This window comes from Macaca fascicularis, chromosome 2 (genome assembly GCF_037993035.2).
Source record: "Macaca fascicularis isolate 582-1 chromosome 2, T2T-MFA8v1.1".
Lineage (NCBI taxonomy): Eukaryota > Metazoa > Chordata > Mammalia > Primates > Cercopithecidae > Macaca > Macaca fascicularis.
Window position 1 is genome coordinate 18,420,767 of NC_088376.1, and position 16,881 is coordinate 18,437,647.

Consider the following 16,881-nt stretch of genomic DNA (forward strand, 5'->3'; position numbering starts at 1 on the left):
TGATGGGGATAGCATTAAATCTATAAATTACTTTGGGCAGTATGGCCATTTTCACATGATTATTTCAATAGATGCAGTAAAGGCCTTCAACAAAGTTCAACAGCCCTTCATGCTAAAAACTCTTAATAAACTAGGTATTAATGGACTGTATCTCAAAATAATAAGAGCTATTTATGACATACCCACACCCAGTATCATTCTGAATGGGCAAACCTGGAAGCACTTCCTTTGAAAACTGACACAAGACAAGGATGCCCTCTCTCACCATTCCTATTCAACATAGTATTGGACGTTCTGGCCAGAGCAATCAGGAAAGAGAAATAAATAAAGGGCATTCAATCAGGAAAAGAGGAATTCAAATTCTGTTTGCAGATGACATGATTGCATATTTAGAAAAGTCCATCATCTCAGCCCAAAATCTCCTTAAGCTGATAAGCAACTTCAGCAAAGTCTCAGGATACAAAATCAAGGTGCAAAAATCAAAAGCATTCCTATACGCCAGTAACAGGCAAACAGAGCCAAATCATGGGCGAATTTCCATTCACAATTGCTACAAAGGGAATAGAACACCTAGGAATACAACTTACAGGAGATATGAAGGATATCTTCAGGGAGAACAACAAACCACTGCTCAAAGAATAACAGAGGACACCAACAAATGAAAAAACATTCCATGCTCATGGATAGGAAGAATTAATTTGATTTTTAAAAATCTTGGAGGCCAGGCATGGTGGCTCATGCCTGTAACCCTAGCACTTTGGGAGGCCAATGCAGGAGGATTGCTTGAGGCCAGGAGTTTGAGATAAGCCTGGCTAACATCACAAAATCCCATCTCTAATAAAAATACAAAAATTAGCTGGGCATGGTGGTGTATGCCTGTAATTCCAGTTACTCAGGAGGCTGAGGCAGGAAAATTGCTTGAACCGGGGAGGTGGAGGTTGCAGTGAGCTGAGATCACGCCACTACACTCCAGCCTGAGTGACAGAGTGAGACTCTGGCATGTGCTGTCTGTCTGTCTGTCTCTCTCTCTCTACATATATATTTATATATATACACATATATATACATATATAATATATATACTATATATAATATATATATAATTTAATTAAAACAATAATTTTAAAAAGCCTCTTAGAATTCCCTGAGAGGAAGGCATCACACACCCTAATCTTTCTGAAAGTAAAACATTTGCTGTATTTATCTGACGCTCCAGGAGGTCATGTCAATTAGTATTTTTATGACTTTGAAAAATAATGAAACAAGCAAACTATTTCACTTAGTTTAAACCAGTGTATCCCAACATAATTTGACCAGAAAGTACTTCCCCACCCCAACTCCAGGGCACAGTGACAAATCCTCCCTCAGCACTAGAGACCTAATTAACACTCTTTGGAGAACACTGATGTAATCCTCCCACTGTAGAGAAGAGTAAAATGAGGCTCCAAAGGGCTGAGTGATAACTAGGAAGTGGTAAAGGTGGAATCTGAACCAAGGACTTCTGATTCCACATATTACAATTTAACTTTGATTGAAGACATACTTTTCAGATCTAGCTATTTTTAAGGTTTCCTACATAGCACAAAGGAAAACGGATAACTTGGGTGGGAATTGGAATGCTCATAGAATTTCCAAAATAAACCACAGTTATTTCCTCCTTCTCTGATTAGAACCTGGAATCCTTTTGCATTACTGGCCTCTTTTTATTATTATTTTAATGGTTTTTGGAGTACAAGTGGTTTTGGTTACATGAATAAATTATATAGTGATGAATTCTTAGATTTTGGTGTACTTGTCACCTGAGCAGTAAACACAATGCCCTATATGTAGTCTTTTATCCCTCAAGTAGCCTCTTTTAACAATGGGGGAAAGAAAACTCCATAAATACTAAAATGTGAAGTCCTTTGATTTACCTTGAAATGTGGAATTTGGAATATTAAATATTTGTCAACATATATCCCAAATATAGTCCCTTAATCCATAGGCACATCATTTATATTTCTCAAACTCTTCCTTTAAACCATCTGTTGTGAAGTGTGTACTTTACAATGTCTTTAGGGTAGACAATTGTGATGTTAATTGTATGTATAATGGGTTAAGCTACTTTTCAGGAACACTGGCTGCCCTAATCAGAATTTCACACCCCACAGGAGGTCAGCTAGCATTTAATGAGAAAGGCCAGAGGTTTGTACAAGTACTTAAAGCTATTGTATCTCAATTAACATAATGATTGTTAGAAATGGGCTGCCTGATGAAAGTAGTAACGTGTTAATTAGCATAATGATGCTGGAAATGAGCTGCCATTTGTGAAACTTGGAGTATTTAAGATAATGTGGATTGGTTACATTATTTTAGACATATTCTACACTTTACAAGAAAAGGGAAGGATACAATAAAATGTGGGGAAAAATCAGGCAAAGTAGCGATGCCTAATCATAGCTACTTGGGAGGCTGAGGAGGAAGGATCACTTGAAACCAAGAGTTCTAGGTTGTAGTGAGCAACTTGTAGGTTGATTGGACAACTTGCACCGCTGCACTTCAGACTAGGTGACAGAGTGAGACCCTGTCTATAATTATTTTCAATAAAAAAGCTTTAAAAATATTAAAAATGTGGGGAAATTTGTAGCATATGACTAACTTTAGGACGTTGTTTGAGCTTGATCTCAAAATTGGACTGTCGTTGAATAATTTTCTGGTGGCTTCTGTAAGGATAACATCACCCTACCTCTAGAAAATGGTCAAATCTAACCTGAGTGAATTTTTCATGTAAGATAGGGTCAGGTTATTTCTAAAAACAGAACTGGGAATTCAAGTATACAGAGCAAACTGTATAAATTGTGTTGTGGCTACTTTCTAATCAATGCTTGTTACATATTTTCAAAGTGCCTCCGTGGGCGCTCTTGCATCCCTCAAACTTTTCCCAGTGATGGTTATCAATGAAAAGAAACCCAGTTTTTATGACCCAAATGCTAAGCTGAATTACCAATGTCTTCCTTGAATGATTGTGAAGAATCTCATGTCTTACTGTGGCTAAAATTGATACAAACTTAGAGTCACATTAATTATTCCTGTTTACAAATTTACAGGAGTGATTACCATCCACAAATTTATTTTATTTAGATTATTCATTTGGTTTCATTCAATTTTGTGATGCTATTGTTGTTTTAAGTCAAAAACTTCTAGCACTTTGTATCATATCAAAGAAGAGAATATAAGTAGGACCTGTTAAAATTTTCTCCAGGTTTAATGTCCATAGGGCAAGGTAAGTGGTTTTCACATGCCACACTTTTCACATGTCACACCATTGAAATATTTTATGTTCCAAGTTACATTCACAATAATTAGATTCCTTGTCTTTCTCCAAAAATCAGGCCTTCCTGGGCTTTTAGCTCATCTGCCTCTGTTAATGGCATCAATAACTTCATTGTTTTGCTTGGAATTTTTAAGTCTTGTTTTTTTCTTTCTTTTTCTTTGGTCTCTCCCTATTCGGCTTCCCTACCTCACCATCATACCCACTACCATCATACTTCAGACCTTTACCTCCTCCTGTGTGAATAATTGAAATAATAGGACTGGGGATTTTCAGTGCTTCCAAGTGCCTTGTCTACTTCAGCAGGAATAGCAGTCCTAGAACAAAGAAAATGCTGTCCAAGCACCTCAGTATGACACATGATACTAGAATCTGGGTCAATTCCGCCTTTTCATACTGTTCTATTAGTCTGTCTCATTTCTCAGAGAAATACTCTGAGCTTTCCCATCTATGCACTTTGGTCAAACTGTTATTCTGCCTAGAACATTGCTTTTTCCCATAAGACCTACATCCAGTTGCCAAAACTTCCATTAGTGTTTATCCAGCCAGAAAAGAAAAATGATGTGCATTCTATCACTACAGTACTTTTGAGGAGAGTTCTTTACATTTTCTTCATTGTAGTACATGGATAGCTAGATATAGATATGGATATAGATAATTCACATGTAGATCTAAATCATGTACTGGATTGTAAGCCTTGGAGGGCAGGGATCCTGTCTCCTAGTACAGTACCTGGCATGATGCTGGTACTACAAGTGAAGTTGGACCTGCGTATGTATGGAGGTGATGGGGAGACTGTCACCAGAATCTGTTAGAGGCAGAGATGCTCTTTTTGGATCAGGCAAAACACCTGCTTCCCCACCACATCATACAATGACCAGGCAAAGGTACCTTACACCTAGTAGGGACAGCCTTGAGTGAGAAGAACGCACTTCACTGGAGGTTCACAAATGGAAGCAACTAAAGCTTCTTTAATCAGGCAGGGAGAGAAGGAGATTCTGGACAGTTGCAAGAAGGGGAAAAATTTGCATTCTGAAATTTCCGAAATCCATCCTTGAAACATGCTCCTCTTTACCAAGCATCCATTGGTAATAGAGTCATTAATGTTTAAATCAAATCATGTCATTCCTGTTTTTTTAAAGACTTCCAAAAGTTTCCTAGCTCACTTAGAATATAACAAAGTATAATCACTGGACCCAAAGCCAAGTAGCCAAGGGCCAAAGACTCTATAACAGCTGGCCTGTTTGACTCATCTCCTGTTACTTTCCCCTCTAGTTCAGAACATTCATGCCTCAGGTGGCCCCTCAGGGCCTCTGAACTTCCTGTTTCATCTACTTAAAATAATTTTTCTCCCAATTTCTCCATGATTAGCTTCTAATTATCTTGCAGATCTGAAGGCTATATAGACAGGCTTCCCTTGATACCTAATCTTAGGTATGCGGTCACTTTGCATCAAAATAATCTTTTAAAATAATCTGCTTTGTAGCTCTCTTTTTGATTATTTTCTGATTGATCCATTGATTCTAAGTCTACTACTAGAAGGAAACTCCAAGAGAGTGCGGGAGGCATCGGCTTCTTTCATTAGTCTTTCCCCAGCACCTAGAATGCTGCCTGTCACATAGTAGGTGCTCAATCATTAATTGTTGGATAAATGAAATGTTTTTTTTTCCCCATTTATCCAGACATCATTAAACTGTTAGCTTGGTTCTGGAATCATTCATTTCCTTATTGTGTTTTGGCACAACCAAAGCCAGTTTCACCTACTCACTGAGTCTGGAGAGGTGTTTCTGGCAAACAGTATATTCATGAGAATTTTCTTAAAGAAACAAATAGGAGAGACTTATTATAAAAACTTTGCTCCAAGATCTGTGGTCAGCAATCCGGAGACCCAGAAGAGCCAATATGGATAGCGTAGTTCCACTTGAGTCTGACAGCCTGAGAACCAGGAAAACTCACGATATGAATTCAAGTCCCAGAGCTGGCAGGCTCAAACCCAAGAAAAGCCAATGTTTGAGTTCAAATCCAAAGGCAGGAAAAGACCAATGTTCTCGCTTAATCAGTCAGCTAGGAGTTTTCTTTTATTCAGAGGAGGCTCAACTTTTTGTTCTGTTCAGGCCTTCTGTTCAGGTCCTAACAGGACAAGCACCTCCCACACTGGGGAGGACCACCTGCTTTACTCAGTCCACTGATTCAAATGTTAATCTCATCCAAAAGCAGCCTCACAGACACACCCAGAAATAATGTTTGACTGACTATATGAGTATGCCATGTTCCAGTCAAATTGACACATAAAATTAACTATCACAAGTGAACTTCTTGTCAACTTGGCGTTCATATGCATCTTCACAAACCATATTTAATCTTTAAAGACAATAACAAGGACGTGATTCATTATAACATGACACAATTATGCTACATATGACTGAAAACACACTAACCCCTTTCACAGAAATAGAGGTAAAGTCTTTGAGTGACGTTTACTCTCCTCTTTGATATTCTGTAACTTAAATACTGATGTAAAATGAACAATACTTAAATACTATGATATGAAGTCAATATACAATTATACATAAGAGAGTAAGAAAAGATATTTGCTTAATATATATGTTAATATATAAACATACACACACAAATGTATTCATGAAAAGGTAAGGAGATATTGATGGCAATTACAGTCTTTATTGCTGTAGCTGGTTATAGCTGATATTTAAAATAATCTTCTTTCACTATCCATTCTATGTTCCCTTTGCCTTCAGCAAGTACTTCAGCTGGTCATGCTTCTTTGGTGGGGTGACCCAAACCTCCATTCCTGAACAATCTAGGCCATTGGATTGAGTAGTCCTGTTTGGATTGTGTTGTAATTTTCCATTTACCTTAATCACAGGGCATGGTAATACTAAGAGACACACTGAGGGATCTCCTGTATTCTAGATATTCCCTTCCTTACCTCCATGGTAGAGTAGTAGTCCAATTTCCCTTTGTTAGTCAGCATTAATCACTCCAGCCAGCACAGTAACTCCCTTATTTGCTTGTTGATTTGGAAACATGAGGAGTCCAAAGTGGCTGAGCGGCAGTATTAACTTCTAGTTCAGTAGAATTATTGTTGTCTCTCCTGGTGGAAGCATTCCTCCCTTAGCAACTGAGGTCTCTTGGCCAGCAGAACATAATGTCATGGGTACAGGAAGCAAAAATTTTGCTGGTGAGTCACTAAAGGTATTAGTGAGTGGTGCCCCTCTCATTTTTACCTTTTAATTTCTGGACCCATGAAACCTGGCTATAGGAGAACAGCACCATGTATATATTGGGTACTCATTCGAAGCACATACATACAGCCTTTCAGAAATCCTTCACCCATCCCTGCATAGTATTGCCAGTTAGCTAGCATTGTAATTGAGTCTTCAAAAGGACATTCCACTGTCGTCAAGCCAGCTGCTTCATGGTGGTGGGGAACATAGCAAGATCAGTGAATTCTATGAGCGTAGCCCATTGCCATGCCTTATTTGCTGTGAAATGAGTTCCTTGATCAGAAGCAATGTCATGTAGAATAACATGATGGTGGATAAAGCATTCTTTAAGTTCACTGATGGTAGTTTTGGCAGAAACATGTATAGGAAAGGCAATTCCACATCCAAAGTCAGTTTGTTGTCTAGTAAGAATAAGATATTGCCCCTTTCATGATGGAAGTAGTTCAATGTAATCATCCTAGTACCAGTTAGCTGGCTGATCACCTCAGGGAATGGTGCCATATCAGGGATATGTTGCTGGCAGATTGGGCACTCAGCAATGCCTATGCCAGGTTTTCCTTGGTGAACAAAAGTCCATGTTGCTCATCTCACTCATAATCTTCATCTCCGTAACCATGGCCATTTTGTTCATGAGTCCATTGGACAATGACAGGAATGGCTGAGGAAAGAGGCTGACTCATATTCACAGACACATATTCATCTTATATCTTGATTATGAAAATTCTCTGTAGAGGTGATCCTATGATGGACATTTACATGGACTATCAACATCTTCTATTTATTATTCATAAGATTTTCACATACCTTTTCCACAAATGTCTTTGTCGCCAATTTCCCAATCACGTTCTTTCCAAGTCCCTGACCATCCAATCAAACTCTTGGATATAGCCCATCATTAAGTATATAATCATACTTCTGGCCATTTTTCCTATCAAGCAAAGTGAACAGCCAGATGCACTGATATAAGTTCTACTCGATGAAAGGATTTCACTTCACCAATGTCCTTCACGAATGGCCCAGAAAGAGACTACAGTGCCTCAGCTGCCCACTGTTGGTTGTACCTGCATATCATGCAGAGCCACCTATAAGCTAGGCCTGAAGAGGCAGGATAGCGGGAGTGGGAAACATGGATATTTGGGCCACTTTTGCATGTAGCTTTCTGTGCCTTCAGGGTCTGCTCAAGCCTCATCATGTATATACCACTTCCATGTCCATCTTTATGGCTTGGTGAGTCAGATAACACCCAGTTCATAGCTCAGTTCACATGGTAACTTGATTGTGCATAGTTAAGTGTTCAGTTTCTGTTGAGGCCCAGTAGCAAGCCAAGAGCTATTTCTCAAAAGGAAAGTAGTTATTGATAGAGATGGCAAGGCTTTGCTCCAAAATCCTAAGGGCCTTCACTGCAGTTTACCTATAAGAGCCTGTCAGAACCTCCAAACAGCATCCCTATTTGCAACTGACACTTCAAACACCATTGGATCTCCTAAATTATATGACTCAAGCGACAGAGCAGCTTCCATCACAGCCTGGACCTGTTGTGAAACCTTCTCTTATTCTGAGTCCCATTTAAAACTAGCAGTTCTTTGTGTCACTCAATAGATGAGTGAGAGTCACATACCCATATACTGCCTCTAAAATCCAAAGAAGCCACTCAGCATTGTGCTTTTTTTGGTGATAGGAGATACTAGATGCAACAAGATTAAACTTATATTTCATCCTTAGGGATGTATTTTCACAAACCTACCACACTGGACCTCTAGAAATCACTGACAGAAGTTCCTTGAATTTTTGTTGAATTTATTTACCAATCTCAGACACACAAATGCTCTACTAATAAATCTAGAGTAGTTATTACTTCTTGCTCATTACGTCTAATCAGCATAGTGTCATGAATATAATGGGTCAGTATGATATCCTGTGGAAGGGAGAGACGATCAAGATCCATGCAAACTAAATTACGGCCTAGGCTAATATACTCCTGAGGTAGGATATTGGAGGTATATTGGTGGCCTTGAAAGTTGAAAACTGTTTCTGGTGGGTCTTATTGACAGTAATGGAGAAACAAAGGAATGTGCCAGATCAACACATGCCTAACAGGTTCCAAGGGGTGTGTTAATTTGCACAAGCAATGAAACCACATTTGATACAGCCACTGTCATTGAAATCGCCACCTGGGTATGTGATACTGTTTGGCTCTCTGTCTCCACCCAAATCTCATCTTGAATTGTACTTCCATAATTTCCATGTGTTGTGGGAGGCACCCAGTGAGAGAGAATTTGAATCGTGGGGGTGGTTTCCTCCATACTGTTCTCATGGTAGTGAATGGATCTCATGAGATCTGATGGTTTTATCTGGGGTTTCCGCTTTCACATCTTCTTGATTTTCTCTTGTTGCAGCCATATAAGAACTGCCTTTCACCTCCCGCCATGATTCTGAGGCCTCCCCAGCCATGTGGAACTGTAAGTCCAATTAATCCTTTTTTTATACCCAGTCTCGGGTATGTCTTTATCGGCAGCATGAAAACAGACTAATGCAATATGCTTACAATAACCTACTGTCCTTCTCTAAGTTCCATCTGTCTTTTGCACAGACTAAATGGGCAAGTTAAATGGAGTTATAATGGAAAGCGACACTGCATGTTTCAAGTTCTTGATAGTAGCACTAATTTTTGCAGTCCTCTGGAAATGCATTATTGAATTTGGTTTACTACTTTCCTATGTAGAAGCAGTTCCTGTGTCTTCCATTTTGCCTGTTCCACCATAAAGGTCCTTATTCTGCAAGTGAGGGAACCAATGTGGGGACTCTGCAAGTTACTGAGCATTCTAGAACTAAAGAAACAACCACAAGATAGGCTTGGGGATTAATGGAATCCACTGTGAGAAGGACCTGAGCTAAAACTCCATTGATCACCTGACGTCTGTATGTCTATACTCTGGTGCACTATGGTGCCATTTTAGGTCTCTTGGAATTAATGTCAGTTGTCCAATAGACTCTGAAAGATCTGATTTTTTTTTTCTTTTCTTTGGTCAGAGGCAATAGGTCCCTTTTGGGAAGGCTGAGAGAAAAATTAACAGTATACATCTTTGATAGTTTATCAGTGTCTTTCTTTGAGGAAACCCAATCTCCTTTTCAGTCAATGGATTCTGGGTCTGTAAACTGGCTCAAGTCTGGGAATTGATTGAAATGCCATGAATCTCTCTCTCTCTATGATTCAAGTTAGACATTTATTCACCTGACCTGGAACTTTTCTGCTTATATAAGCCAAATAAGAATTTGGCAGACTTTCTATGTATTTCACTTCTAGGAACACCACAATCAACCAGCCAATGTCATAAGTCTGCATGAGCCACACAATTCTGATTGCTGTTTTAACTCTTTTGTCCTCTACAGTAACCATGCCACCCTCACTTTTGGTGATGGAATGTTGCCACCTGGCTCCAGTCACTCAGGGTCCAATCACTCTAATTGCATTTAGGTTTCCCAATTCAGTGACTATAGTTCCCACTGTAAGTTCTGGGCTACAGAGAAGAGCAATTACAGAGTTATTCAAGGATGCCAAGGCTCCCCTCACACATGTATTTCTTACAGTTGTGGTGAAATGTCTTCTGGACCCTCCCACTGTAGGTGAGTAGATCTTAAATGATAAACCCACTCTAATATTAAAATCTCTCTAAGCCTTTGAATCTCTTCCTGTAGGGCTAGCATTTCCAACTAGCTCACTGTGGGTCATCTCTTGACCCAAATTTTAGTCAACCAGCTAAGCTAAGCTATTAGAGTCTTTATAACTTCTTGAGTTGCAACATTAATTGCAGAATCTACGCTTAGTGAGCCCATGTCAATTACTTTGGGCTGATCCAACGTTATGTTCCATTATTATCTCACATCCTTGATATCCATTTCCACACATGTTCCATGAATTTCTGTCTATATAAAGTAAAAAAATCTAAGTAGTTCTTCTGAAGTGTAGTGCACCTCCTTATAGGTGATATTTTGCATCTCACCTTTAAGGGCTTGCTAGACTTGAGCCTAGTTATAGATCTAGAAGTGAAGAGGGGTGGCGGAGGTGAGTCCTAAGAGGACTCAGCTTTGTCTTACATGACAACTGACTCAGAGGAGGCCATTCCAGTTTTTTCAGGCAATGCAGGGTTAAAAATCACTCCCAATTGTAGTGGAGAAGCCACTGTCACTGGGCATGGGGAGGCTTCTTCCACTGGCAAAGAATACTCATCATATTTAGGGACTCACTGTCCCCAGCTTGATTAGATTTTTTCCCCCATATATCCATGACAATTACAAGATCCCACTCTTTCCCAATCAATGCCTTCACTTTAACAGGAGATACTCAGGAAATTAGGAGTTCAACCTCTATTGTAACTCAGCCTGTCATAGGATGAGATTCTGGGTTTGATTTTCAGCAATCTTAGCCATGTGGCTCCAGGAAATAAAGGGCTTTTTCAAGGCAGCCATAGAAGCCTTCAAGTCATTTATACTGTGTTTAAGCTGAAAATTGAATCCCTGAATGCATCTTCTTCTTTCCCCACTATGTCTAGTGACATTAGGAGCAATCAGACAATCATATTCATTAATTTCACAAAAATGTTTGAAAATGTCATATACATAGTCACCCATCTCCTTGCTTCTTATAAATGGTTGATTAGGAGTATCTAATTGAGATATTTTGCATATTTCCATTGCCAGATCATGTCATGGAATATAAATGCTCTCTTTGCTACTAGAAATAGTCATTAGTTTTAAACCTAATCAGATCAGAAAACCAATTTCAGAAGTTACTGTATGTGTGTGCATGTACATATATATACACACATACATACACATATGAGAGAGGGAGAAAGAGGAGAGATACAGAGATTTTAAAAAATAAACTGGCTTGCACAATTATTAAGACTGAGAAATCTGATGATCTGCAATGACCTTCAGTTGGCAGACTGGAGACCCAGGAGAGTTAATAGTGTAATTCTAGTTTGAGTCTGAGAACTGAAAGAGTTGGTGTAAATTCTAGTTCTATAGCTGGCAGGCTCAAGATCTAAGAAGAGCCAATATTTTTGTTCAAGTCCAAAGGCAGGAAAAGACCAGTGTTCTAGCTCTAGCAGTCAAGCTGCAGGAGTTCCTTCTTACTCATTCATGAGAAGTTCAATCTTTTTGCTCTATTAAGGGCTTCAACTGATTGGATAGAAGCCTTCCACAGGGGGGAGGAAAATCTGCTTTAACTGATTCAAATATTAATCTCATCCAAAATCACCTTCACAGACATACCCAGAAATATTGTTTGGCCAAATATCTGGGCACCCTGTGGCTCAGTCAAACAGTCACATAAAATTTCCCATTATCCACAGTATTTCTCGTCTCCCACCAATGTCTCTTGCTATGCTTTACACGTAGCCAACATCTGCTTCTTTTCTCACATATAACCCATTGACCAGGCTGAAAAAAAATTTCAATATGCTTGGACTGGAGTTCCAGAGTCTACCACAGTATTAGTTTTGCACATAAAAGTGATTCACACAGTAAATTAATAACATGCTGCTTTACTCTTTACTCAGTAACAATCTTTTCTGAAAGTCATTATTGATATTAATAATGGCAATCGTAATACCTTATATCTGTAAGGTTAAGTCATATTCTGAGCAAATTTAATTTGTAAAGCTGACTTTAGATCTGAACCACACATAATTGCTTTGATGAATCTAATAAACAACGTATATTGAGGTTTAAAAGTGACAAAGATTCTCTTCTTGCTCAACTTTTAGTCAGGCATGTCTGAGTCCCCATCTTGAGTAGGCATAGACTTTTGCCCCCATTCTTGTCAGTTCTTTATAGTCTAGTTTTAGCAAGAATCTTACTAAGTCAGTTTAAAGAGAATAGCCTATGGTTGATATGACCACCCTCAATATCTGATCACTTTTCTCATCCCCTACATTTGATGTTATCATTCCTTGCTCTGCCTTCAGCAAAAAGCCTGTCAAGTTAGTTTAGCAGTAATTCTCCTGTTCTTAATGTCTTCTCTTAGTAATTCTCCACTCACTGACCCCCTCACTCGGCTTGTTGGCTACAAATCCCCAGGTGTCTTTGCTGTATTCTGAATTGAGCATGTTCTCTCTTCCCCTATTGCAATCATTTTAATACCTATTTTTTAATTTAATTTTATTTTTTTTGAGATGGAGTCTCACTGTGTTGCCCAGGCTGGAGTGCAGTGGCACGATCTCTGCTCACTGCAAGCTCCACCTCCCAGGTTCATGCCATTCTCCTGCCTCAGCCCCACCAAGTAGCTGGGACTACAGGTGCCTACCACCATGCCCAGCTAAGTTTTCTGTATTTTTAGTAGAGACGGGGTTTCATCATGTTAGCCAGGATGGTCTCTATCTCCTGACCTCATGATCCGCCCGCTTTGGCTTCACATAGTGCTGGGATTATAGGTGTGAGCCACCATGCCCAGCCTAATACCTATAGTTCTTAATGGCAAAAACCACAATTACTTTTGTAGCAACCTAATAAATAAAGTATTTCTTAATGTTTTAACAAATATCAGAATAAACTTTTTCTTTAAGAAGAAAATTTATTATCTTAAATAATGGAGCAGCACTCTGTAGATAGGCAGGATTTGTCTAGGGATTCTCTATTGATCAGGGATTTTATTGCTATCTACAAAGTTGAATAGTTTGCATGCCAAGACACCTGTATAAAGACTTTCCTTTTGTAAATTGTTTTGGTTTCAATAAACAGCCCTCAAACTTTACGAAACTTTGCCAAATGTTTACTCAACACAAAGCCAAATGTACTTTGCATTATGGGTGATTTAAGGATTTTCAAGAGTAATTCTGAAAATCCTTGCCAATTTTATTCCTGAATAAGACCATATTTTCTATTACTTAATATCTTAATACCCTTTTTCATGGACATTTAACTGTGTATTCAAAGCAACCCTACAAGGGGGAGTGTTGCTGTCTTCATTTAAGAGTAAGGAGACCGAGACTAAAATGCAGGCTCTCTATTCAGTTTCAGGTTAGGAATAGTATAATTTTTCCAATAATAAATATGGTAGATTTTTTTAAATGGCTGCAATGCCTCTCTCTATTCAAGCAATTTCAAAGTGAACTGCTACAATGACTGTTTGGCCAAGTGACTTGCTTTGGCTAATGACATATTAGAAAATTAGCTATAGGCCGGGCGCGGTGGCTCAAGCCTGTAATCCCAGCACTTTGGGAGGCCGAGACGGGCGGATCACAAGGTCAGGAGATCGAGACCATCCTGGCGAACCTGGTGAAACCCCGTCTCTACTAAAAAATACAAAAAACTAGCCAGGCGAGGTGGCTGGCGCCTGTAGTCCCAGCTACTCGGGAGGCTGAGGCAGGAGAATGGCGTGAACCCGGGAGGCGGAGCTTGCAGTGAGCTGAGATCCAGCCACTGCACTCCAGCCTGGGCGACAGAGCGAGACCTCGTCTCAAAAAAAAAAAAAAAGAAAATTAGCTATAAACAGAATTGAAGAGTGCTTGTACATTTGGGCTTGTTCTTTACTATTCTTGAAATTCTGAGATTTCCATGTGAATTAGCCTGCTGGAGGATCAGAAGCATATGGCCCGGTCACTTCCATCACACATCCAACAGCTAGCAACACCCAGAAGCAGAGACGCATAGATAATCAGCAGCTGTTCCTAGATGTTTCATTCCTCTCAAGATCAGAAGAACCATCCACCCAAAGTTAGCCCAAATTTCAAACCCACATAATCATGAGCTAAATAAATGCTTGTTGCTAAGTTTGGGATGGTTTGTATTTCATCAAAAGCTAACAGATACAACATTGAGAGAGTGATGTCAAGATGGCTGATCTCAAGGAAAAGAGCTTAGCACAGCCCAGACTTACTTAGACTGTTGGTAAGAATATGCAGGTGCATGTTCGTTGGATGTGTCCACTGCTATCTGTTGCTGCTGACCACTGGTGTCCTGGGATGAAGGTGCCACTGTCTGGGGAGAGGTATCAGCAACAACACCCTAAGGAGGCAAATAAGAACATAAAAGCCTTACTTGCAGCAAAGGGCCCTCTCTAGATAGGCAGTAAGTACCCCTCTTCTATTTGGCTTAAGTAGAGATGCTCTCAGCTACATGAAGTCACAATAGGTACTCAGAGGACACCCAGAGAGCACATTTAGATAAGGGCTAAGTAATTCACCCTAATGTGGCACCAAGAAACTTTGCCATTAGAAGTTGTTGAAGTAGTTAAGTGGTCAGAAAATAATTTTGCCTATACTTGGAACTTTTAAACCAGGTTTGCACATTTATCCACAAGAAATAATAATTTATGCTCATTCAGGATTCTTACAAAAACTTGTATGTTCAAACATTATTTTCCTGGCATATTTTACCGTATCATGTCTATATCCTTTGGGATAATAATGGAAACTGATCTTAATAAAAATATACATCAAAGTTTGGAAATCTTTTCAAAGGATGCTATTAAGTAAGTTTTCTCTTCAGTAATTTGTTTTGTTTTGCTTTGTTTTCTCGTATATGAACTGAAAGTCACCAAGAAGTTTTAAGAAAACAACAAAAAAACTTGTCCTTAATTTTGGTTTGCTTTTCCTTCACCCTTTCTATTTTTTTGTTTCTCACAGATGCTGGCAAGAGTGAATTTCTGGAATTCGTCACAATCAAGAATATAATTTTGGATTCCAGAGAGGCATAGGTGATTTTATTTGGTTGTTAGGTGATTGTATTTGGTTGTTACTAGGCCTAAGAAGAGCACCTATCTTGATAAATTTTCCTGGTTTTATTTGTAGTCCTGGATACCTGCAGTGATGTCAAGTAATCTGTCACTGAGATTCCCTAAATTTCTTCTTTAGAATTTGAAAATTCTCTCTATATTTATTCAATATTTTCTTTCCTAATTCACTACTTGCTATTATTTATTTTTTGACACCTCCTACTACCTTTACTTTATAGATATTGATAAATGTTCAATAAGTGTTTTAATTAATGCTTTTCCTTATAATCACTGGTTCAAGGCAATGTATCAGTATATTTATATTTTTCTCAGTGAAATATTTCTTTTTAATCCCTAAATATAACTATAATTAGACTGTTTCCAATAAGCCACACTGTTAAATGTCTCAATCATCAAAATGGTCAAATTTTATATATAAGTATATGTTTTTCGTGTACACAGAAATGAAAATATGTGGCAGAAGTTTACACTTAAAGTGCCTATTTTCTCATGGCATAGGTGCTTTTTGATAGCTAAATATAGCAAAGAACATGGAATTTAATCATATATTCTTGAAATTCTGAAAAGACAAAACTGTTTAAGATTTGAGACCTATAGGTCTGGAACACATGAAAGATTTAACAATTGGAACTCCTTGATTTCCTAAGCTACATAACAGTGCCCTGTTAACTTGGTATGAACAAACATTTGTCACACACCAAAACCAGAAAACATTTGAGAAGATCCAATTTAGTCTGTAAAGGTCTCCCTCAATCTCAGAGATTGAGAGTCTTGGTGGATTTTTATGTGGAGTGGTACCAACATAGCAGTTGCTTGCCAACAAATGGAGTAGCAAAGACATCAACTGCAGAGGATTCCCAGCTGATGAGAAGGAATGCAGGTGACCATAATGCACATGTGCATCAGGAGAGGGGAAAGAAGGGCAGTCAAAAAGTAATGGCTAGAACCAGAGCAAAGAATATACATACCTAACTGTTTTACCACCATCTGCATAGCTCTGTACCCTCTCCATTTCTATGTGGTTTATGGCTCTGTCCAGTAGAATGATGTGTAGAGGGCATAGATTTATCCCAATGGAAAGAGAGAATGAATGCAGCAAAACTTCCATTAAGGACAAGCTGACATCATCATTCATGATATTCACAGCAATAAGAGTTGTACAACTTCTTTCTTGTCTGTAAGAAGCTGCAAGCCTGTGCAGGTTCATCACCTAGAGCAATGATTTCTAGTCTTTGGGTACATATTTTAAAAATATGATGTTCACAGTGGCTCATGCCTGTAATCCCAGCACTTTGGGTGGCCGAGGCGGGTGGATCACCTGAGGTCAGGAGTTCAAGACCAGCCTGGCCAACCTGGTGAAACCTCGTCTCTACTAAAAATACAAAAAACAAAACAACAACAAAAAAAACTAGTGGAGCGTGGTGGTGGGCACCTGTAATCCCAGCTACTTGGGAGGCTGAGGCAGGAAAATCACTTGAACCTGGGAGGTGGAGGTTGCAGTGAGCTGAGATTGTGCCATTGTACTCCAGCTTAGGCAACAGAGTGAGACTCTGTCTCAAAAAAAAAAAAAAAAAAAAATGTTCAGTCTA

General features: G+C 39.0%; 1 protein-coding gene, 1 long non-coding RNA gene and 1 pseudogene across 30 annotated transcripts in view; 1 reads left to right on the forward strand and 2 right to left on the reverse strand.

Annotated features, from left to right (window-relative positions):
- Positions 1-16,881, forward strand: part of LOC135969607 (uncharacterized) — a 94,917-nt gene that overhangs the window by 77,660 nt on the left and 376 nt on the right. The window contains exons 3-5 of one of the 2 annotated variants that reach the window (XR_010584899.2): positions 8,952-9,014; positions 10,144-10,179; positions 15,183-15,253. This is a non-coding gene — a long non-coding RNA (uncharacterized lncRNA). The remainder of the gene's footprint in view (positions 1-8,951; positions 9,015-10,143; positions 10,180-15,182; positions 15,254-16,881) is intronic. The other variant, XR_012430624.1, reaches the window with a different exon arrangement.
- Positions 1-16,881, reverse strand: part of RBMS3 (RNA binding motif single stranded interacting protein 3) — a 1,486,333-nt gene that overhangs the window by 21,028 nt on the left and 1,448,424 nt on the right. For 23 of the 28 annotated variants that reach the window (XM_074030865.1, XM_005545572.5, XM_005545568.5 and 20 more), the window contains one exon: positions 14,435-14,562. In XM_074030865.1, the coding sequence (XP_073886966.1) occupies positions 14,435-14,562 (128 nt within the window). Of the gene's footprint in view, positions 1-14,430; positions 14,563-16,881 lie in introns of those variants that run through there. The other 5 variants (XM_045385223.2, XM_065539815.1, XM_065539813.1 and 2 more) reach the window with 1 other exon arrangement.
- LOC107128778 (uncharacterized) lies at positions 15,718-16,577 on the reverse strand (annotated as a pseudogene).